This window comes from Acomys russatus, chromosome 25 (genome assembly GCF_903995435.1).
Source record: "Acomys russatus chromosome 25, mAcoRus1.1, whole genome shotgun sequence".
NCBI classification, from domain to species: Eukaryota; Metazoa; Chordata; class Mammalia; order Rodentia; family Muridae; genus Acomys; species Acomys russatus.
This window is the reverse complement of record NC_067161.1, coordinates 4,051,596-4,075,711: the sequence shown is the minus strand read 5'-3', so window position 1 is coordinate 4,075,711 and position 24,116 is coordinate 4,051,596. Positions and strand designations below refer to the sequence as shown.

Genomic DNA, 24,116 nt, shown 5'->3' with positions numbered 1-24,116 from the left:
CCGGGGAGGAAGGTGCTTGGCGGTGTCTCCACCGCCCCCGCCGCTGCCGGCTGGGTTTGAGATGTCGCCGCGGACGTCGGCCCGCTGGGCGGGTCGGATATGAAACCGTGAGGCGGGCGACGGGGCTGGGCTGCGGACATGTTTGGCCGCTCGCGGAGCTGGGTGGGCGGGGGCCACGGCAAGTCCTCCCGCAACATCCACTCCTTGGACCACCTGAAGTGAGTGTGCGGGGCGCGCGGCGGGGAGGCCGCGGTGTCGGGCTCGGACGCCCAGACGCGGGTTTGGCTTGCGGGGCGCGGAGGTGTGAGGAGGACAGGGGACGCCGCGGGAGGGTAGTGTGCTGGTTATCCGCAAGGCTTTGGAGTCAGGGCACCTGGTTTCGAGCCCTGACCCTGTCGCTCCTGGCCCTGTGACCTTGGACAAGTCGCGTGATTTTTCAATCTCCAGCCACCCAACCTGAAAAGTAAGGCATCGATGAGTTTTCGGTTTGTGGACTGGAGTTGTCTTGATGGGGAGCGGTAGTGGCCGCTGAGCTTCTCGGGGTTGGGACATCTTGGAACTGCATAGTTTAGAGGCCAGAGGCCCAGACCTGGATTCGAATTTAGTTAACAGCATGCATATAGGCTTCAGTTTTCTTAGCTGTAAAGTGAGTAGAGTGACAGTACTACTTTCTGTGGTTATTTTTAGTATTGGTTGGATAAGAGAATGAAAAAACGCGCAGAACATGTACAAATGCTCTAAAAAGAACAGTGATTAAAAGAACAAAGTATTTTCAGAAGGAAATCTAGAGAGACAGTCAGCAGTGGCACTTTGAGAGAGGACAGGTGGCTTACAGAGTCCTGGGGAGGCAGGAAAGTACACAGAAGAGGTTAGCTTGGGAGTTAGACCTGTGTTCAAAACCTGACTCAGCCACTTAATGACTGTGTAGCTTTGGTCATATTTTCTCTCTCTGTCCTTCAAACAGAACCAGCTGGGAACTATGAAGTGTTCAAGAATTGGGCGATGCCGTGCATGCAAAGTGATTGACCCAGTATTGATCCACAGCAAGTGGTCAATCGTAGCCGAGCCTTCCCAGCCCACCCCAATTCTTTGATTCATTATCCTCCTGCTGTCTTCTGTTGTCCTGTTTGTTTTCACTTTCTAGCGTTTGTTAAACTGGATATTTCCAAGGCGTAAGATCCTGCTTGGTTTCTTTGCAGTTGTATTTCCAGGACCTAAGCAGTTTCTCAGGATTAGAGGAGGGTGGCAAAATTGAGTGTTAGAGGACCTTTAAGGAGGGAGAGGCTTCTGGGAGAATACTGGAGGTGGAGGCGCCAGAAAGGCTTAAGAAAGCAGCTTGTTTTCAGAGGGAACCTCACAAGCTTTCTAATACTAAGTAAAGGGATGGGGCTGGTAGGATGGTGGAGTACCAATGGAATGGAAGACGGGGATCTCTCGAAAGGATTTGTAAGCTAAAACTTAGATGGGGCTTGTCATTTGGTCCTCGGTGTAGAATGCCTTCTGTCATGGAGCAAGCATTTAGTGTATGTCTGTGGCTCTCCAAGGGTGGAGAGCAGGATGGTTTTGGGGTGGAGAGAGACGACAAGGGGAAGAAAGAGGTAGAAGGCAAGACTGGCAGGCGGGGGGAGGGGGATTGGTAGGGATTCCGAAAGTTTAAGCGGGATGGCAGATGGCCCAGAAAGGGAGTCGGGTGTGGGTGAGTGGCTGAAGGCTGTGAGCAGTGTGTGCATGGATATGGTTGTGAAGGGGAGTGGTTATCCCGAGAGGCTGGGCCTCCTGCCAGCCCACGCCCTTGCCGGCTCCCACTTAACTCAGAACTGTAGCCCCTTTAAATTCCCACTGATTGTCATACGTTGTCTTGCTAAGGATTTCCTGTTTTCTTTTAGTTATCACAAGTCTATGGGTTCCGGAACCTTTTGTTGTTTCCATTATATAGACATGGGGGCTAAGAGTCAGGGAGTTTAAGTCATCTTCCCCAAGGTGAGACAGCTGAAGACTGCCAGGGGCTGGTCTCAACTCTAGTTTCTTTGTTATAGTGTCTTTCTGGATGAAACCTCTCAGTTTGAGGAAACTTTTGACTAGGCTGCATGCCATGTCCAGTGGTACAGTTCGCTGGCCAATCAGTGCGTACTTGGGGCTCTGGGGTTCCTTCCCAGTATCCTGGGGACATCTCAGGTTCATTGTTGCTGTCACTGAAAAAAGAGCTTGCCTGCCTTGGTTCAGGCTGAGCTGTTTAATCCCTTTCACAGCCTCAGGATCTTCGGTGTTGATTGGTAACGGGGCTCAGAAGATCCAAGGTGACTTGGAAAAGGGTGCCAGAGACAGCTAGTGCCCTCCCCAGTGCTGTGCTGCCCTTCAGCTGGGTATGGTAGTAAGCATCTCTGGGGCAGAGCAGCTAGTTCCCTGGGGGAGTCTGCTGGCTGTTGCTGGGAGACCACAATGGAGTCAGGACTCTGCAGTGGGCCATATATCAGGACTGTAGCGGGTCCAGGGTCTGTGGAATTTCTTCTTAGAAGCTTTCTGGAGGAGGCAACACTATTATCAGACTCCCCCCAAATGGGGAAGTGTCATCATATGGCAGCCAAGTTGGGGCACCATAGTCAGGGTTTTGGCAGGTCCAGGTGGGGATTGGTAGCTGCTATAGGAAGCAAGGCTGTGACAAGGGAAGGGTTTTATCTGACATGTAGGGGGATGGGAGGGATTCCCAGGACATGGGACAGTGCTAAAACCAGGAAAGTCTTAAGCAAACCAGAACAAACCACCTTCCTAGTTATTAAGTGACAGCCCAAAATCCTTTAAAACAAAGCCAAGCCAAAAAACTATGATCTTGCTGTAGCCTAGGCTGGTCTAGAATTCATGATCTCCTGCCTAGTGTCTCTATGTCAGGGGATCCTAGGCAGGCATCATCTTGTCTGGCCTCTAATTCGTTCTTGCCCCGACCTAGCACAGTGTTGGGGGAAGACTGAGAATAGGGCTCTTTAGTGGTTTGTTTTTTAATTTCTTTCTTTCTGCAGGGGACACAGAGGTGTAAGGGGGGTGGGGTGAGTCAGGCTTGCTCTGGCTGTCCTCAAACTCTGGCTCCTAAGGGCTAAGATTACAGATACACATCACTATATCCACATGCTCAACCCTGTTTTAAACATACTCTTTCCTTCACAGCATTTCCATCTTACAAACTGGAAAGAAACTTTCCTGTTACATGAGGTTTTGCTTTTGCTAAATAGTGAAAAACTATACTTGAGTAATTTACCTACCCGGTTGGGCCAGTCATCTAGTTGGCAGCTGATGGAATAGTCAGGTGGTTATTCAGGACACACCATTGGTAGAGTATTGCCCAGACTAGTGACAAGGCTGTGGCATTAACTGACAAATGGTTGCCCCAAGCAGAACCTCTACTTGTGGAGTCCTTTGAATATTATCTAAATGTCATTTTGAAAAGGGGGCAGTAAGCCCACAAACTGATAAAACTGTGGTTGTTATATCATTGTCTTAATTCCAGTCATTCTGTGATGTCAAGATTCTTGGTCCAAGTAACAGATCCTGCTAAGTTGCCTTAAGTGTTAGTGGCGTCCATTGAATAGCTTCCGATACTGAATGGTGTGTCCTAGCTGTACCACGGCAGAGAGCAGGTGCTTAGACTGTCAGGAACCGGCCTCCTTCCTTCTGGTCTCATTCCCGGCATTTTCAGGGCACCACTGTGCCAGCTGTGCCATCCAAATGGGAACAAAGAGCTCCTTTTCTTTTTAAATTTCTTTTTGTCAGCTTCATCCATGCATTGTGATCCTTTTCACTCCCCAGTAAGATCTCCTTTTCCAGTGTTGCCAGAAGTCCAGAATGTCCCTTTCAACCTGGGGCTCAAGCTATCTCTGCTAAGGTCAAGAGTATGTGTCATTCTTATTGTTCAAGCCCTGCACACTCGCCTTGCCTGCTCACTCATGGCCTGGAGCCGTAGGTGGGACCTGCTCCACTCTTACTAGGGCACAGAGAATGCCAGCAAGGATGGTGCCCCTGGAGAAGCAGTGTCCCCCACCCAGAAAGCTGTGCACTGGCCAGCAGCCCCTCATCTGTTCCTAGGATATTCACTGTTGGCCAAGAAAGCAGTGAAAGGTTGGGGAGTTCAGTTGTCAGGCCAGCCAAGCATCCTATGTAAAGACTAATTTCTTTTTAAAAAATTTTTAATTTATTATAATTTATTCAGATTATATCCCGATTGTCATTCCCTCATTTGTGTCTTCCTGTTCCTGTTCCTATCCTCCCTCTCTTTTCCACCCCATTCCCTTTCCCTAGACTTCTAACAAAAGGAGACCCCCTCTCCCACCACATGGCACGGCCTGTCAGGTCTCATCCGGATAAGGGCTAAATTCTTGCAGGTCTCAAAGTACTTTAGACTCTGCCCCAACCCCTTGAGCCTGGGAGAACAGGCAAGGGCTGTCTCTGCTGAGCAGACCCCTCAAAATACAGAACTGCAGAATCTTAGGAAATGGGTGGTTATTTCCAGGTAATAGGGTTGCAGAGCTGGGAACAAGTTGAGTGGATGTCTCAGGCCCAGGAGGCTGCTTGAGAGAGCCTCCTGAGAGGTTGGATGAATAGCTCATGCTGGCAGAATACCAACTGTCCAGTAAGGTCTAGGACCCTAGGCACTAAGGCCTTGTGAACCAACCACACTAGGGAATTGAGACTTTATGCTGCAAACAATAAGGGCCCTTTATCATCAAGGAAGGTAGAGAGCTGGAGAGGGTAAAGAAGGGCTGACCTGGAGGGTCAGCAACGCCCTGGTGGGTTACTGTAGTACCGGCTGGAATCCACACTTGGGCAGCACATCTCTGTGTGCCGTCTGTCTCAGCCTTTGCTCTTTCCACTTCCGCTCTCCCCTTCTTTTCTTCCAGCCCATCCACATACCTATCGCTAGCCTTAAATTACTCCCGCTTTGATGCAACTTGCCCCAGGCCTTTACCCACTGAGAGTCTCGCGCTATTATGTACTGGCTGCTTCTTTCTGGGACTGGATTAGCTACCGTGTCTTGTGGATTCTCCACGCTTCTTTCTGATCTTGAGTGAGACCCCCAGGGAGTTGGCCGGGGTTCCACAGGTTGTTGTTTTGCCCTGTGGTTTGCCCTAAGAAACTGCCTTAGCTTGTGTAGTCTGCTTGTCCTTCTCCATGTGCACATGGCTTCATGAAAGCAGGACTCCGGTTTGTCCAGCTGGGGGATTGTCCAGTCCTTGTTCAGAGTCAGACACTTAGTAAGTGGTCAGCAAGTACAAGTCATAGTGTGAACCAAAGAGGCTGCCTGTCTGTTTTTTTGTAGTAGAGTCTGTGCAGGAGCATGGCTTTTTCTAAGGCAGATGGCCCTGCCTACACCCATGCCTTGTATCCTAGACCCAGTCCTGCCATCTGGCTAGGTTTGATATCTTTGGGGGTGATTCACCAGAAGCACACTTTTAGCACCTTCCCCTAACCCTCCAGTATGATCCGCACTGAGTGGGGTGCCTCCTGGTCCTGCTGGCCAGGATGCTGGACACAAGCCACATGAGTTCAAGGCCCAGAATGAGGCTTTCTGGGGGCTGTTTTGGGAATCTCAGCTGCTCAGTAGTCCAAACAGTGTCCCTAACATCTTTCTCATATCTAAGACATCAAGATCTGCAGGTGAGTGTGACCTAGGAATGGATTTCAGTCCTCCTGACATGCTGCATACACCTTCTCCACTGTCCAGCTTATGGAGGAATTTTTATATTTTCCAATAGGAACTTCCCAGAGGCATGCAGAGCACATGTCGTCAGAAACTGTGCTAAAAAGAACTTGGGCCTCAGGTTTCTCTCTCTGAAATGGACATACGATTGATTTCCGTCGACACAGATCTTTGTTAACTGCTGTGGTTTGACTTGTGAAATAAGACTCTTGGGAAAGCAAGGTCTGGGGAGGAGGCGGATTTGTTTGCATCTATAGTCCTTGGTGATGAGCCTCTGGTGCACGTTGGCAGAAGGCTACACGTTTTCAGACTAGGCGCTGCAAGCTTGCCAGTGTGCAGGATCTGGTACCGAGATCCACGTCTGCTGGGCTTCTCTTGGCCATTGATGACCTTCCTTACCCAAGGCCCTTCCATACCATCCAATACTGTTTTCATGCTTCTTTTATTTTTCTCATTGTTGACTATCTTTATTCTCTGGCAGTTTCATACCTACATGCAATGCATCTTGAGTCTATTCGCTCCTGAGTTCCTCCTCTCACACCCTCCTCTTTCCCCAGCACAGCCGCTCTCGCCTCTGTGTTCTTTCCTTTTCTTTGCAAGCTACTGAATCCAGTTAGTGCTACCAGCTGGAATGCTGACCTGTCTTGTGGGTTAATTTTTTTTTAATTTTATTTTATTTTTGAGACAGGGTTTCTCTGTGTAGCCTTGGCTGTCCTGGACTCCCTTTGTAGACCAGGCTGGCCTCGAACTCACAGAGATCCACCTACCTCTGCCTCCTGGAGTGGTGGGATTATAGGTGCCACCATGCCCAGCTCTTGCCGGTAACCAGGAAAGCATTTCGTGGAATCTCCATCCTCTAGGATGTTTCCTGAGTATTGGAGGGAGTTCATAGCTCATGGGTTTGTTTTGTGTTGACTTTTATGTATTTGGTTTCCTGTTTGGCCCTCCTAAGTCCATGCAAAGCCATTGCTTATAAAAATATTCTTTCTATTTACTTTATTCCCTGAGTTTTTCTTCTTGTTTTTTGTTGCTGTTGTTTGTTTGTTGACAGGCTCTTGTGTATTCCAGGCTGACCTCACTTGCTATGTAGCGCTGAGGATGGCTCTAACTTTTGATCTTCCTGTATCTATCTCCCAAGTGCTGGGATTGCAGGTGTGTGCCAGCATCGCTATGTTTTGTGTTTTATGATGAGATGGGCCTGAAGGCTTTGTGCTTAGTAGGCAGGCACCCTGTCAACTGACCTACAGACTCAGCCATCACTTGTATTTTTCTCTAGTAGAGCAGGATCCACTTGTCTGGTTTTGATCATGACTCCACCCACATGGTGTGGGGCCCCTAGGCTTCTTTCTCAGCTCCCCAGAGAACCAACTCCAGAGTCACGTGCAGAGCTTGCAATAGTAAACATACTTGTCTTTAGAATGATAGGATTCAAGTGTATACACAATTTAATGGGCACACATCATTGTTATCTTTGTAAAAGAGTCATCTTTATTTGCTGTAGGTAAAGCCGAAAGTTATGATTTGGCCTTCTGAAACTGACCAGATAGGGACTCAGCTTGGCCCTTGAAGTCTCTGCAACATCCATGCTCGTCTAAGAGTAGGGAGACTTAATGCTCCTGGAAGAAGCAGAACACATCGCTGTGGCATCCTTTTCATTAGGTGCTCATAAGCAGTTGTCAGTAGTAAACATACTCTTGTTTTCACCAAGTGGGGGATGACACAAAATGGACTTAGCATAAGTCCAGGGCTCAGGCCAGGGCTGAGTAGTCAGCCCCGGGCAGCACGGCTATGGACAGTTTCCACTTCTCTTTTCCTATGTTCAAGGTTTTCAATCTCCCTAACATGCATATTACATTGCAAAATAGGAAGTTATTAAACTTGGTGTTTCTAAAGTACTTTAACAACCTTTTCTTTCAAAATGCAGGAATGAGATGCAACATTGAAGTCCTAGATTTAATCTAGCCAGCTTCCCCCACTACTCCCCTACTACATATTTTGAGGGTCTCTTCCTAACGCACTACCCAAAGCAGTGTGCTAGGTACTGCAGAGTCAAAAAGATGTGCAGGGTACGGGTGTGGCCATCATAGGGCTTTAGCACTTGAAATCTAGTGGGCATTTCTGTATCCATAGCAGACATGTGGGATGTGGACATGCTAAACAGTACATAAACACTATGCCATGTAGCTCAGTGGCAGGGTGTGTGACTGATGTGCACATCCTGAGTTTGGGAACAAGAGGAGGGAAGTGGGGAGCGGGGGAGGAAGAAGAAGCAACTATCTGGGCGTAAGTCTAATAAAAGACATGTGAGGCTACGTCCAACTGTTGTAAAGAGATCAGCTCTCTAAATTTAGCTAGGATTTAGGGCAGTGTCAAGGGAAATCCTAGCAGCACTTTTGTGTAAATTGGGGCAGTTTTAAAATATTTGTGGAAATGTAGAAGATTGAGAATGGCTAATAGAATATTGGCAGAATGGAAGGCAAGAAACTGGAAGACATAGAGTGCCACAGAGCAAGATTGACCATGAAGCTGCAGTATCAGACAGCATCAGATTGGCATTGGGTAGACAAATTGATCAGTTGAATTAGAGCAATATCAGAGACTCATGTATGTGGTCGCCTGACTAATGAAAAAGGTGGCACTGGAGCACGTAGAGAATGAAGACCTAGTAAGTGATGGTGGGCCGACGGGGCTCTCTATTAGTGAGGGCTGATAGCTGACTATCCGAGAGAGTAGCACCCTCTGTAACTTAGCGTAAGTACGGATCTCTGAAGACCCTCATGATGAGTGCTGTCTGGAGGTCGGCAAGATGACTCAGTGGGTTAAGGTGCTTGCTGCCCAGCCTCATGACCTGTGTTTGAGCTTTGGGACCCACATGATGGAAGGAGAGAACCAGCTCCCTAAAGTTATCCTCTGAGTTCCACACACATTTTATAACATACATGCACCCATGCGTATACACACAAACACATACACAATGAAATAAGTAAACAAATAATGTTTCAAAGTGCCGTCTAAAGGAAGGATTGGTACATTCAACTTTATTAAAATGAAGGCTGGTGGCATAGCTCAGTAGGTACAGGCACTTGTGTGCAAGCCTGATGACCTGAGTTCGATCCCTGAATCGAGTGTGGAACGAGAGGACTGATCTTGCAAGTTATCCTCTGACCTCCACGTGGGTATTATGATGTACACGTATGCGCGTGCGCGCACACGCGCACACACACACACACACACAAATAATGAAACAATTTTAAAGGCAAGCCAGTCTAGGGATCAAGTGTATCCCTGTATGCATGAGCATTCAGGACATAAGTATGGACAGGTCAAGGACCCCAGTGCCTCAAACCAATGGAAATAGCAAGTCTTTCCCTGGGTCATGCGTAGGAGAATGGCAAAGCTTGAGTTCAGGTGTTAACAGCGTGTGCAGAAAGTATTTGCTGCAGCTCTCTCCTCCCAGATAACTAACTGTAGCCTGAGACTGCTGCCCTACAGAGATCTCCTACCAAGATTAGCTAACCTCCTTCCTCATTCAGCTGTGTAATGCTTGGTTGCTGGTGTGGCCCCATCAGAATGCAATGGCCACCCAGTCCTGGCTTTTCTGTACATACATCTGTAGTTTCTTCATTCCTGGTCCCTTCAGTAAAGTCAATCTTAAATTTGTGGTCACAGCACCAAAGTTGGGGAGAACAGCTGCAATATATATTATCCAGTAAAGGTTGTGTACATAGATTGAATAAGTAAAGGATTCATATATAGGATAAATAAAGGGTTCCATTAATAAATAAAAGTTACCAGGGATAAATAAAGTGGGCAAGTCTTGTAATTGGCCCTGCCCCCAAAGTGAAATGCAAAATTCCCACAAACAAGTAAGAGAAGGCGTAGCTAGCCTTGATCTTCCTGAAGTAAAGCCCTCACAGGACACCATGAAACCATGCAGAACTGCAGCACGCGCGTGTGCACACACACACACACACACACACACACATACACATACACACACACACACATACACACACACACACATACACACACACACACATACACACAGAGCTGAAAACAAATGTTGGAGAGGCTGTGAGACCTGTGAACTCTGAGCATGCCTCCCAGCCATGGGGCTGGCCCCAGGCTAGATGGATGTACCTAAGCCCCATGTGCTGCAGCCTTGGTCCCTGCAGTGGTAACAATGGGCACATGCTGTGGTTGGGTGAATCCGAGAGTCATGTGAAACCTTCACTTGGTGCCAGGCTCATAGGAGCTCTTAGAATCTTCTCAAAGGGCCGACTGACTGACCTGTTCTTCATATCCGAAAAAGCCTTCTAATAAGATTTCTTCTTTTTCTTTTTGTTTTCTTTTGAGATTATAATTTAATTATAACATTTTTTCCCTTCTCTTTTCTCCCTCCAAACTTCTCTCCTTCAAATTCATGGCCTCTTCCCACTAATTGTTACTGCATGCAAATACATATGTATTGCTACATATAATGTGTTCAGTCTGTGTAATGTTGCTTGTATGTGTGCTTTCAGGGCTGTTTGGCAGTAGACAATCAATTGGTGTGCTCTTCTCTGGCCAGAAGACCACCTCTCCTGCTTGTAGCCTTCCTCAGTTGCTATAGTTCTTTGTGCAGGCTTGAGGCCTCATGGGCTTTTCTCATCCAGTTCATTGGTGTCATCCTTGTTCAGGTCATGTTGGGCAGTTGTGCTGGTGAGACCTTATGGGTGTAGCCTCTGGCATTACTAGGAGATATAACCTCACAGCAAACCCCTCATCCTCTGGGCTCTTATGTTGTTCCCACCTGCTCTTCCGCAATGAGCCTGAGGTGTAGGAGTGTTTTCTTGATGTGTCTATTAGGCCTGGGTGTCAAAACTCTCCATTTTGATTGGCTGCAATTTTTTGTAGTGGTCTCCTCTGTTGCGAAGAGACATTTCCTTGATTAGGGGTGAAGACTATACTTATCTGTGGGTATAAGAACAGTGCTTAGCCGGGCATGGTGGCGCACGCCTTTAATCCCAGCACTAGGGAGGCAGAGGCAGGCGGATCGCTGTGAGTTCGAGGCCAGCCTGGTCTACAAAGTGAGTCCAGGACAGCAAAGGCTAACAGAGAAACCCTGTCTCAGAAAAACAAAAAACAAAACAAAACAAGAACAGTGCGTATAAATTGTTGTTAGAGGTTAAGCTGGCTTAATAACTTAGTGGCTGTAGATTCTCCGATGCCTTTGGCTTCACTAGCACTGAGCACTTGGCTAGGTCTGTAGTACCAGGCATGGTCTTCCTGTTGAGCAGATCTTAATTCCAATTAGAGAGAGGCTAGTTAGCACCGAGGTATGTGTGCTGCTTCTGCAGCCCATGTAGCTGCTGATGTGCTTTATAGGCAGCAGAGCTGCTGGGACTGTTGGATGGCTCCCTCCATTGCTTTCTGATACCGCAGAAGCTAGTTCTCAGGGAGGAGGCATTCAGGCAGTTCCAGCTCACGGGTTTTGGACCCTGTTTTTGAAGTGCATGGTATCTTCAGCAATACCTTCCACCTCTCAGGGTAACCAAGAGCAACAGCAACAGGCTGTATGTTTTGGTAGTCTCTTAGATAGCCCTGGCCAGCAACTCAAAAGAATGTTTCTCGTGTCTGGAATTGGAGTTTTTACAGGGTGGTCATTGGCTTCTTGGAAGTGAACCATTAGCTCAGATGAGAAAAGTTCCCTAATAGGACTTTTCAAAAAGCAATTTCATACTAGCACTTTGTCCCCTCCCCCCCCCCACTTGCTTTTTAGACAGGGTGGGGTCTCATTATGTAACTCTGGCTGGCCTAGAACTCACAGAGCTCCACTTGCCTCTGCCTCCTGAATGTTGGGATTTCCTTTAAAACTTTGAGAGAAGGTATCATTGTGTAGTCCATCTAGGTTAGCCTTGAACTCAAAGTAGTCCTCCTGCCTCAGCCTCCTTAGTGCTAGGATTACAGATGTGCACATACAATGCCCATCTCAGTCATCTCTCCTTTTACTTAATCTTCTCTTCCCAATATAACCACAAGAACAAGTGCTCCCATTTTACAGGGGAGGTCGCTAAGGTAGAGGTGAGGTAGCCTGCTCAGGACCACCAGGCTATTGGTGATGGAGATATCCAGACCTAGGGGTGCTAATGCAGGCATCCCTAATACCCCACATACTCTACTGCCTCCTCAGAAGTGACCACAAGCTCCACTTCCTCTCCAGGTTTCTTGGACCTCTCCCACCTCATTTTTTCCCCTGAGGTACTCTTTCTCTGACTATCTGGGGCCAGCCTGATGCCTCTGGAATTGTACAGTCTAAGAAGGATGCTCATAACATCCCCGTCATAACGGCCACAGTATAGCAGTAGCAGCTAAGGTGGCTTGTGTGTGGTACACTGTGTGTGCCAGGCACCATGCTTGGCTATTCGTAGCTCCATATTTAATCAAACAACCCTGTTAAACGTCCTCTGTGTTTACTACTGTGGTTAACTGCTGTGCTTAGATGGAGCTGCAGAGAGGTGAGGTGAAATGCCTGTCCTAGACCTCAGTTAGGAGGTGCCAGGGCCAGGGTCATACCCAAGACTGTTGGAATCCAAGGCCTGATGAGCTCTTTATCACAGCCCTGTGCCTTACTTTACCTAGTCCTGTATACTATACTCAGTTCATATTAGTGGGGACTGTCCTCGCTACTTTAAATATTGAAATATGCTGAGTATATTATCTTGCTGCATTCCAGATGTTCTTGAATGTATCGAGTCACCAAGATCATTATTATGATTTTCCTGACCTGGAGGTTCCAGTTTAGTCAGACAGACCTTTGGAGGTAAAAAACCTCCAAAGAAAGCTTTATTGAGAGGTGGTAGGCCGAGCCCTGAAGTATGAGCAGCAGCTGCTGCCTGAGAGGGCAGCAAGGGCAGTGTATTCAGACAGCCCACTCACGCCACTCTTACAGTGGAGGCCCTTGCAGTAGATGCACTCACTCACGTCGCTGCTTCCCAGTGAGCCAGGAGTGTGGTGTGTGATGCCAGTGCATGTATATCATCCTCCTGGATGTCTGTGTGATATCTCCAGAGTGGGAAGAATCTGCCTGCTCCCCCGCTCCACCTCCGCCCCAGCCACCGCCCCCCCCAGCCACCGCCCCCACCCCTGCTGCCAGCATTACCTTGTCCCTGGGAGAGTGTCCATTATCCTGTGGACTATGGAGAATGTCACTGATAGCCACATTGGGAATGGTGCAGCAGCCATCAGATTTTGCGGAAGATATAGCTCTGTTACAGAGCACAAGCTTATCATGTAAGAGGCCCTGGGTTTGACCCGCAACAACACACACGCATGCACATGCACACGCCATTTTAACCCGTTCACCCACTAGCCTAATTCATCAGGGCTGCACAGGCGCTGTATAAGGGACAACTCAAACAGGTAAGGCTTGTGCAGGAGGCCTGTGAACCACAGTGTGGAAAAGCCTTCCTTGAGCCTCTGCGCGACGGCACTGGAATCACGGTGGACACATAGGCCTCTACAGTTTGTTCCAGGGCAGTTCAGGTGATGGGTTATTTCACTGAAAAGGAAAGTGGACTTGTGTCCTCACATGCCCCACTGTGGGTAGACCCCCGTCCCGAGGTTGGGTGATTTATCTTTTTGGATGCTTTTCTTACTTGTTGCATGTTAAAAATTGTATTGTAGCCTGGACATGACTATAATCCCAGTTGCATGGGAGACCAAGATGATATTACAAATTCTAGGTTTACCTGGGCTACAGAGCCAGTCCAAGGCCAGTTGGGTCAAATTACTGAGACTCTGTCTCAAAATAAAAGATAATAATAATAATAATAATAATAATAATAATAATAATAATAATAATAATAATAATAATAAAAGCAGGGGGGAGGGGGAGGTTGTAGCTTGGTGGCCGAGCCTTGTCTAGCATATCTGAGGCAATAGGTTCATTGTCCAACAGAGTAAGAACAACATGGACTGCTAAACACTTGAGTCTGTCTTTAAAATGTAGACCTCGCTGGGAGCAGGTAGGACAAATTATTCTACCTTCATGGTTTTGCCTGTGTTCCCTGCTTTTCTAGACTAGAGGAGAGAGTCACTTTACTCTCGTGCTCTCCCAGCCCCACTCAGAAACTGCATGTGGCCCTGAGAGATGGTCCTCCTTTTGGTCCTACTTTTTCTTCCTAATTAAGCCTGAGGCTCTGACAGGTGAAGCCCCGTGGTCTTTACTCTCCCCACCCACTTCACTCTTCGTACAGTAGCTGAGATTGTTCCCCTTGGACAGGACGTACTTACTCTGTCCCCCTCCGAGTCCTAGTTTTCATGAGTGTGCTGCAGCAGGGGGACCTGTGGGCGTTCCAAAAGCAGTGTCCCGTGTCCTAAGCTCTGACTATAGGGCCCACTGTCCCTAACTATGACTCCGTCTCTTGGGATCCCAGCAGCAGCCTTGCTTTGAGTCCTGTGTTAGGTTCTTAGCACCAATTGCCGTCTCCCTGGGCATCTGTCTCTGGTCACGCTTGCTCTTCCTTTAGCCCCACTCAATCGGAATCCCCAAGTGCACTCCAGCACCCTCTGATTTTGCCAACTCTGATTTGTTTGCACCCTGAAGTTTTTGGCTGCTGCCTTCAAGGGCTTGCCAGCACTCTTGCCTCAGTTTGGGCAGATGTGTCCCTGGCTTCTGCCATTTGGGTGGTGACCTCTATCTCCTGTCTGTTTACTGAATGGGAAATTGTGCTAACAGAAACTTCACCACCACTGTGCTATGAGCATTACCAATGGCCTCGGCGTGACTTTCACATCAGTTTGTGTAAGCTCCTCTTTCTTCCCTTTCTTCTAGGTACCTGTATCATGTTTTAACCAAAAATACCACCGTCACCGAACAGAACCGGAACCTGCTGGTGGAGACCATCCGTTCCATCACTGAGATTCTGATTTGGGGCGATCAAAATGACAGCTCTGTGTTTGAGTAAGACTTGTAGTGCTTCCGTTTCCTGATCCTTCCTCTTGCTTTGAGTGTTTTTCCAAGTGTTCGCCATGAGTCATTCCTGATGGAGTCAAGAATTGATGCTAATTCTATCTTGCCTGAATATCTATATCAAGTGTCCTTGAGAGAATGTAAAGGTGCAAGCCAAAAATGGAAGAGCTGTGGGAATGAGCTTCTCTAGAAAAGCTGCACATGTTGTGGACAGCATTCCAAGCTGTGCCCATCATCTGCCCCAGGGCAAGAGCACTGTCCTGCATAGTTAGCTTCTAAATGAACAGGTTCTGCCCTGAGAGAGTTGCTTAAGGCCAGCATTTAGTGTCTTTATTTTAGTTTATTGCGTTGCATGTGTATGTACGTGGTATGTATGGATGTTGGAACACATGTGGGCATATATAAAGGTGGTGTGTGTGCAAACGTGCACACACATATGTCTGTGTGTGGAGAGCAGAGGTTGATGTAGGTGTCTTCCTCTATCATTCTCCACTTACTTTACTAAAACAAGGTCCCAGCCGTGTCACAGCCCTTTCACAGTGTCTCCTAAAACCATCAGAAAACACAGATGTTTGCATTATGCTTCATAACAGTAGCAAGATGACAGTTTTGAAGAAGCATCAAAAATTATTATACGGTTGGGGGTCAGCACAGCATGAAGAACTGTACCAGAGGGTTGGAGTGTTAGGAAGGTTCAGAACTGCTGGTCTAGACCAAGTAGCCATCTTGTCCTCGGGCTCCCATCTCCGCTTCCTGAGAGCCTGAGCTACAGGCATGCTGCCAGACCCAGCCAGCTTCTGCATGGGTTCTAGGGATCTGAACTCATGCTTCTGAGGCAAGCATGGACCCGCTGAGCTGTCTCCCCGGTCCCCAGTGTGTTTACTTAGGGCCAGCAACAGTGCTGAGCTTTGAGAGGACAGTCTAGCAAATTTACCCCTTGGCCCACATGGACGCCTTGTTGGTATTCCCTTGTGTAGCTGGTAGACAGGGAAAGAACCTCTCAAACCCGAGTCTACCAAGCTGGGAGGATGAAAATGCTTGCCATACAAGCGTGAGTTCGAATGTCAAGAACCCATGTAAGAGCGATGTGTGGTGGCACACATTTGTTACCCCAGTGCTCATATGGTGAGGTGGGAGGCCAAAACAGGAGAATCCCTGAAAGACAGAAGGCAGGGCAGGTAGCCTGATATACGCAGCAACCGTGACACCTGTCTGAAGCAAGGCAGAAGGCAAGGACCAACATCCAAAGACGTCCTCTGACTTCCAGACACTTGCCATGCCATATACATGTCCCAACCCAGACATACATAGCATGCATACAAAGATTAAAACACTGGTCTTGAGAATCTCACACTAGATTACTAAGTCACCCTTGTAGCAAAATCCAGGCTCAGGTATTTGGCGGCTCCCTCCACTGGCCACCCTGTGGTGGTGAGTGTGCTGATTCTGCAGTCACTGCTTTGTATAACCTAAAGTGGAGGCAGACAAAATAGGTCAGGTGCCAGCAGTGCTCTGGGGCCAGCAGGAGCAGTGTGTACAGGCAGATGGGCTCCTGGAGTCAGAGTGGGGAAAGAACTTATGGTTTGTTGTTGTTAAGGTCATATTTTATCATTCACTTGCCCTTTTATGGAGCTGACAGTTGAAGGGAGGGAGGCACCTAGAATTGAGTCAACCAGTAGACTTATGTCACTGCAGGGACTCTTCCTTCTCTTTTCTTTCTTTCTTTCTTTTTTTTTTCTAGAGGCAGGGTCTTCTGTATTTCAGGCTAGCTTTGAACTCATAATGTAACCATGAGCTTCTGATTCTCTCGCCCCCGCATTTGCCTTATATCACATATAAGCGGAGCCAGCCGGATCCCCAGCCTTTGGCTGCCGAGATTTCTGCTGACTATCCCAAACTGATCTTGCTCAAATACACTAAACAATAAATAGAGACAACATGTTCTTTCTTAAAGGAAGGCAGTGAAGGTCCCATTTTCATCATGTACCGCCTCCCCTGCCAGGCCAGTGCTCCTGGCCATGTGTAGACACGTGTCCTTCCAGCACAAGAAAGGCAGAAGCAGACCTGGGGACTCTGTAGGGTCCCTCCACCATATTAGTGTCTTGACCTTTCTTCAAGTTCTTTGCCCAGAGATATGGAAGCTGCAAACTTGACAACAGAAGTGACAAGCTCTGCTGTCACTCAGCATCTTGTGGCCCTGTAGGGAAGCCCAGTGCTTGTGTTTTTGCCCTGAACACGGGAGTGCAAAGGAAATAGGTTTGTTGGGGAAACTAAGGATACAGGTTGTGTATGTGCTGGGGAGTGGTGCTCATAGGGCACACTGGCACAGGCTGCTTGTGACCACTTAGCAGGTAAAGAGCATCCCCCTTCTGTCAGAATCTAGTTCACTATTTCATGGAACCAGCACTGGCCTTGTGTGCTGAGACAGGAAGAGAGTCAGGGTGCCGTGTGTCCTCAGCTGCAGATGGCATCATGGCACTGAGGCTGTACAGGCCAGTGTCACAGTCTAGACACATGAGCTGTGATTGTATCGCCCACTGACCCTTTCTTGTTCTCTCCCCAGCTTCTTCCTGGAGAAGAATATGTTTGTTTTCTTCTTGAACATTCTGCGGCAGAAGTCGGGCCGTTATGTGTGTGTTCAGCTGTTGCAGACCTTGAACATCCTCTTTGAGAACATCAGCCATGAGACGTCGCTCTGTAAGGACACTGCTTGCCATTTGCCTGTGTACTGCCAGGTGTCAGGTGGTTTCGCATGCCAGTTCCCACTGTTTTATTTTGCTCAGGCTTTACCCCAAGAGGCTTATGGCTTGAACAATAGAGAATATTTGCTCTGGGTTCTGGAGAATGGATGCCCACTTTGAAGCTGAAGTCAGGGCTGCTTTCTGGCTGGGTCTTTCTTCTTAGCTTGTAGACTGCCACTGTCTCAGTCTCTTTTCTGTTACTGTAACAAACTCTCTGAGGCTAGGTAATTAAAAATATTTTCTTTCTTATGTACATGTGTGTTTTGCCTACACGTATGTCTGTGTTCCGTGTGGGTGTCTAGTGCCTTCAGAGGCCATAGAGGGCATTGCATACCCCTTAAACTGAAATTAAAGATGGTTGTGAGCTACCATGTGGGTGCTGGGAATCAAACCCAGGTCCTCTGGAAGAACAACCAGTGCTCTTAACTACTGAGCCATCTCTCCATCCCTGAGAAACTAGGTCATTTAAAGGAATGAGCTTTATTTTGGCTTAAGATACGAAGGCCAAGAAGTTCAAATAGACATCCACTCCTCATGAGGGCCACCTGCTGCTTCAACTCGTGGCCAGAAAGGCTGTGTGACAGAGACCACGTATTTGCTCCTTAAGCACATGGTGATCTGATTTTTTTTTCAATTTGTGAGCTTTACAGTGTAAGTAACCCTCACATTGCACAGGTGCACATGTCTCTTTAAAAAGTTGTATTGCATTTATTAATTTGTGTGCATATATGTACTTGAGTGTCCACACATAATGTAGAGTGTATGTGGAAATAAGGAGATCACTCACGGGAGTTGGTTCTCTCCCTCTACCTTGTGGGTTCCAGGACTGCTCAGCAGGCTTGGTGGCAAGAACCTTTATCTTGCCCACCCACAGCAACCTGCTCTTAAGATAGCTAACTAGCTAAGAGCTGGGAAAGGGGGAAAGACATTAACCCACCCCATTACTAAGTACCGCTCACTAAGCCTTACCTCCTAACACTGCCTCATTACAGGAATAGAGGTTATGACACATGAGACTTTGGGGACACATGAGACCTTAGCTACCTCTCACTGTACTGGCAATGGACCTTAATTACTCCTGAAAGCCCTATCACACTGAGAGTGACACTGCAGCCTTTGAATGTGGTGGGGCAGCGAGCAGGGCTCTATGAAGGTCTCCTCTGCTGAGTGAATCGCTTGGCGGTGGGCTGCATTCCCTCTGTATGGTTCAATTTTAAAGGCCTAATGGCTGAGTAGCCCACAGTCACTCCATCCAGCACTTTCAAGAGCCCTGGAGGAGACCAGAGAGGTCTTCGCCCCCACCCCTCTGCTTCAGCTTTGCTGCCCAAAGAGCCCAAGAGAATAAGCTCAGTGGGGTGCTGGTATTTCCTGGGTACACTGCTGGCATCTGGGGCTATTTTTGGTTGTCATAGTCCATCCAAATACAGGGCCTGCTAAACACCCTGCAGCACCTAGGACAGACCTTCAGCAACGCATTACCTAGACCAGACCCTTACCCGTGCTTATCATGCTTTTGAGTGTACTTACTCCAAATGCAGCAGAGCCCTGCTCTCAAGGGAGAGAGAAATGGTGGTGTGTCCAGAGCAAAGGCAGGTGCTGAGTTCCTGGGACAAGTGTCTGGAGAAGGGTCTCTTAGGTAAAAGCAGTAGCCCTTCTATGGGGCCTGCCAGCTGCTGTGTGGTGACCTCAGCAGTGGCCACTAGGTGGTGCTACAGCCACAGGGACCGTCTCCTTCCCCTCACAGCAGTCTGACAGACTGAGCTAATTCCCTTTTCCCTGCGTGGTTCGCAGGGTTCCCTTCTGTTTCGCTGGATGTGAAACAAGTGTGGTTTCTGAGCTATGAGGGGACGATCCAGCTCCGAGGTGCAGGCTCAGGGCTCAGCCGGAACTGCATACCCAGGGATATTGCTCAGGCCGCCGGGACAATTCCAGAGTCTTGAGCTTTAATATGGCATCCATTGAGTTTTATCTCTTTTGAGCCTTTTGCAGTCCATCTGGGGCTAAGAATTTAAAAATTGGTACTTTAAAAGTGTTAGCTTCTTAGTATAGTAGCTTGAAGATCTGACATGAATCCTTTGAAGTGGTCGCTGCTGTCCAGCTGGCATACTCATCACCTTCTAGGATATTATCATCGTAATTCAAGACATCTAGAACAGGGCTGTTAGTGGTCCTCACAAGTCACCATTCTGAGCATTGAGAACTTAGCTGCCTCACAAAGGTCTTGTGACCATCAGCTAGCCTCCCCCGCTTCCTCCACACACAGCCTTAATGACCCTTTCTGCTCTCTGCATCTGTGTTAACTATTTTAGTTCTATTTAAAAAAAAAAAAAAAGATACATGTGTATGTTTTTTAAAGGAACTGGGAGTGGTGTGGGTGCCCTGCCCAAGAAGCCCTGACGACACACACTTCTGTCTTTCTGGACAGTTTATTAAGAACAGTTTTTGAGGCAGTTTCTCTCTAAGTGGTCCAGGCTGGCCTCAAACTCTTGTTCCTCCTGCATCTAAGTTCTAGTGTTAGTTATGTGCTACTATGCCCAGCTGATTTTATTTTTATTTTTCAGGGTTTTTTTTTGGGGGGGGGTCATTGTAAAACAACAAAGCTTAATTACAAAAGTATAGTTAGTTGTGTGTAGCCTCCCACCCTATATAACTCAGCCATGGTAGGCTGTGCTGGTCACTCTCTCCCCACCACTTCCATCCCATCCCACTGCCTGTTGTTCCTGCAAGTGACTCTCCCTGGCCTGGCTCACAGCTGCACTGTTACCAAATGAACCTGCCTGGGCGTCTAGGTGCTTTCCAGGTTTTCGCTATTACACTATTACAGGCAGCCATTGCACAGAGGCCACAGTTGCCTGTTTATTTGGTGACCTAAGTGACAGAGGCCCAAGAGACTGAGATTACTTACTGACTCCCAGGTTTATTATAACAGAATTACCACAGAATGTCAGCCACAAGTGAGGGGGTAGTAGAAAAATCCCAGCCACACAACAGGCCCGTCACTGATCCCTAACCCCCACAGAGCCATCTTTTAGAGGACTTAGAAAAGTCCCCACGGGGAGCAGATGAACCCTCTGGCTGTTCCAGGTGTAGAATGTAGCCAGAAATGTGGTTTTAGTTTTTTGTTTTTAACATACCTGAAGCTGCTATCTTGTGTGCCATTTGTGGCCCAGGAGCTACTGGCCTATAAATACAGGGCTGACTAAGATGTCCTACATCCCTTCTCCTGTCAGCCCATTGCTCCTCCCCAGTTGTCCCTAGCCTCATCATGGCAAGTGTTCCAGTTTTCTGAAACACCAAGGTTTAATGTTACATGGTAAACCAAATGTAGATAAATAAGTTGGGGACAGTTTAAAAAAATGGAATACTAAGCCAGGCTGACAGCACACGCCTGTAATCCTAGCACACAGGGAGGCAGAGGCAGGTGGATCTGTATAATACCCTGAAGGTCATGTGCTTGTGTGTTAAATATGTGCAGGAACGTGAGGTTATACACACTTCCGTTTCCACATAAAGCAAGGTCACCTGTACCACTTATAACCAGGACTCATTTTACAATGTGTTAAGATTTTAGGACCCCACCCCACCCTCGTGGCCTCTTGTGGAACTGGCTGCAAGCGCTGCCTTGGGTGTCTGGGGTGGTGTGAGGACAGTCTGCCTACAATATCTTTCACCACATTGATCACTAGGGTGGGCTTGGCTAATCCTGCTGGCTAGGTGAGTGGTAGTGGTGTTGACACCTTCAACACTTTAGGTGTATCCCTTGGCAAGGTTTGCTCTGTCAACAAGGCCAGCTTTCCCAGCAGAGCTGGGACATCTTCAGCCAGGGGTGTGGGTAGTGCAGTTTCCCTCAGAACCAGGTCAGTTGGGGAATCGGGACCTGCGGTGGGTAACCTGCTGCTGGACACATGGTGCGGATGCAGCGACCCTCATGAAATTGTCAGTAGACAGGAAGATTAAAGACACGGGCAGCCCCTTCTGGCATACAGGCGTGACAGTGTCATTTGATGGCCATGTGGGGCAGCTCTTTTCTACACAATGAGGCACCTTTTACCCTCATTTGCAGGTGGCTTGTACCAGAACCCAATGCCTGTTTTTCCTCCTCTCAGCCCCACACTGCATTTTGCTAGTAGAGAACAGAAAACATACATGGGTTTGTCCCTTTTGTTTCACAAAGGAGGCTACAGGCTTCTCCCTGGAAGGGCCTGTGTGCTTGCTGGTGGTCCTGCCCAGTGTGTGACTCTCGGAGCAATGAGGGCAAGCTGCCCTGTGCCCAGCTAGTCATATTCCTATGCTCAGTACCCGGCAGCCTTCACTCCTTCCCTCCAGCATGAGCTCACCAGCCTCCCTCTGTGTTCTCTCTCTTCTAGATTATTTGCTGTCTAATAACTACGTAAATTCGATCATTGTCCATAAATTCGACTTTTCCGACGAGGAGATCATGGCGTATTACATATCGTTCCTGAAAACCCTTTCATTAAAGCTCAACAACCACACTGTCCATTTCTTTTACAATGAGGTGAGTGGTGACCGGCAGGCGTGGGGTGGTGTCAAGCTAATCCCAGCATGGTAGCCTTTGCTCTGCGTGGTCAACAGTGTGTCTACAAAGCACTTTCCTCAACACAGGCTTTGGCATACTTGCAAATAATTTTCTCTTTTTAAGTGTGTGTGTGTGTGTGTGTGTGTGTGTGTGTGTGTGTGTGTAGAATGTGCACATGTGTGTATGTGTAGTCTGGGTTCGTGAAGGCCAAGTGAGGCCTCTGAAAAATCCTCCTTTGTCACTCTCCGCTTTGTTCCTTTGGATCTCTTCCTGAACCTGGAGCTTGTGTCTTTCAGGTAGGCTGGCAGCCAGCAAGCCCCCTGTCTCTGCCTGTCTCAGTTGTGGGGTTACAGGCGTGTGAAGCAGGTCAGGCTTGTTAAGTGGGTGCTGGGATTGGGACTCTGGTCTCATGACTATATAGTACGAGTTCTCAACTGCTAAGCCCCATAAACTTTTTCCTTTAATTGGACAAGTTACCTTTCTATTTTTAATGTAAAATCCAGTTTACCAGGGAGGGAAATATCCAGCAATTATGTTGTTGGAAACAGCAGAAACTCTGTTTAGGCACAGCTTTTCTACCCTTTGCAGGGTAATAAGAGAACTCCTAGGCCTCTCTGAGCTCCTTCCTATGAGAAATAAGGTAAAACTATATACCTGGCTATAGGTATATAGCTTCTGGGATTGGACTAAATGAGATATCTTAGAGTTGTGTGAAGCAATATGCCTGCTGTCTTTGAGGGCCTGGGTCCTTCACATTCCTTGGGAGAGCTATTAACAACTTACATAAAGTAATCACTTCAACTCTGATCGCTCCAAGGAGCTTGAGGATAAGGTCAGTTAAAAGTACAGATCCAGCTGTGCTGGGCCCAGTCTATATGCTGGCTCATTAGATCAAGGGCCAAGGCCTTTCCAACTTCCTTCTCAGTAACTGCAACAGGCACCTGTTCTAAGCTCTGTCCCATATGGTCATGGTGGCTGTTGCAGCACCAGACATCACTCAGTCACATGCTACAGTCAGAATTCTGATATCACTTCCTTTTTTGTGTCCTTTTTGAGAAAACTCTCTCAGAAGTCTCCCCAGATTTCTCCTTGTCTTCTGATTAGAATTGCAGTACACTCTTGTCAGTGTGTCTAGACTTGAGTCTTGGCTTAGTAGGACTATTTTACATAGTGCCCAAGAAGCTTATGTCCCCTGAAAGCTGGAATATGGTTGGAGGCTCTACTTCATGGTCATGGTTGGTTACCTGAGGCTGGCTGTGCATGGGAAACCACAGCTCCTTCTCAGGGACCTCTTTCCAACATTCTTACTTTCGAGAGTGACCAACAGACCACTGCAGTGCTGCTTTCTGTGACCAGCCTTGCGTAACACACTTACTTCTACCATACTCTGCTCACACAGGCATGACCTGCCTCTCTCTGGGTGGGTCCAGCCTGAGTGTGACATAGGTGGTGAGCCTGGTTGGGGGCCATCCTGGAGGCTGGCTGTCATATAGCCACATGTTATTTGTGTGGCAAGTATCGCCTGAGTGGGTGTCACACATGCTCAAAGCCTGTTTTTGAAGTCATACCACAATCCCAAGATTTTTTCTGAGTTTGGGCAAAAAACATCCATCAGCCCTCATGGCTATGGCAACAGTCTGAACCTTGATTTTCATGATTCAGTAGTCTCTCTCAGGAGGAAATGCTAGCCAAGAGCCACAAAACATGTATGTCCTTTTCCTGGCACATAGTAGGTGCTTGTTAAACGTTCAGGGAACAGCTGTCACTCAGAGGCTCTCCCAGTGGAAGAAAACGTAGACTAGAGCAAGGGCCTAGGTATTCTTTGCCCAGGTGCCTTATGAGTCATGGTAGGAGAGGAGAAGCCATGGACATAGAAGAGCTGCTCATCCCAGGAGCTGTGTGCATGTGTGCACGTGCATGTGTGTGCGTGTGTGTGCACGTGTGTGTGTGTGTGTGTGTGTGTGTGTGTGTGTGTGTGTGTGTATGTGTTTAAGGTGGGCTTAGTGTCCTCTGTAGTCTGAGCCAGGCTAGTAGTTTCCACTTTTAAAATTCATACTTGATTGCTAGTCCTCAAAATGGAATTGCACCTACAAGACAGTTATTTCTTTGAGTCTCCAGCTCCATTCCAGGAGCCTAGAGCTGACTGAGATGCTCAGGCTGGATCTCTCAATGATGTAGAAATGTTGGCCACAGGAGGGC

General features: G+C 47.9%; 1 protein-coding gene across 8 annotated transcripts in view; it reads left to right on the top strand.

Moving 5' to 3' along the window:
• Clec16a (C-type lectin domain containing 16A) overlaps positions 1–24,116 on the top strand; it is a 188,686-nt gene continuing 164,570 nt past the window's right edge. For 4 of the 8 annotated variants that reach the window (XM_051168139.1, XM_051168137.1, XM_051168134.1 and 1 more), the window contains exons 1-4: positions 2–218; positions 14,502–14,630; positions 17,203–17,336; positions 21,748–21,896. In XM_051168139.1, the coding sequence (XP_051024096.1) occupies positions 139–218; positions 14,502–14,630; positions 17,203–17,336; positions 21,748–21,896 (492 nt within the window). In that variant the 5' untranslated portion in view covers positions 2–138. Of the gene's footprint in view, positions 219–14,501; positions 14,631–17,202; positions 17,337–20,930; positions 21,095–21,747; positions 21,897–24,116 lie in introns of those variants that run through there. The other 4 variants (XM_051168140.1, XM_051168135.1, XM_051168138.1 and 1 more) reach the window with 3 other exon arrangements.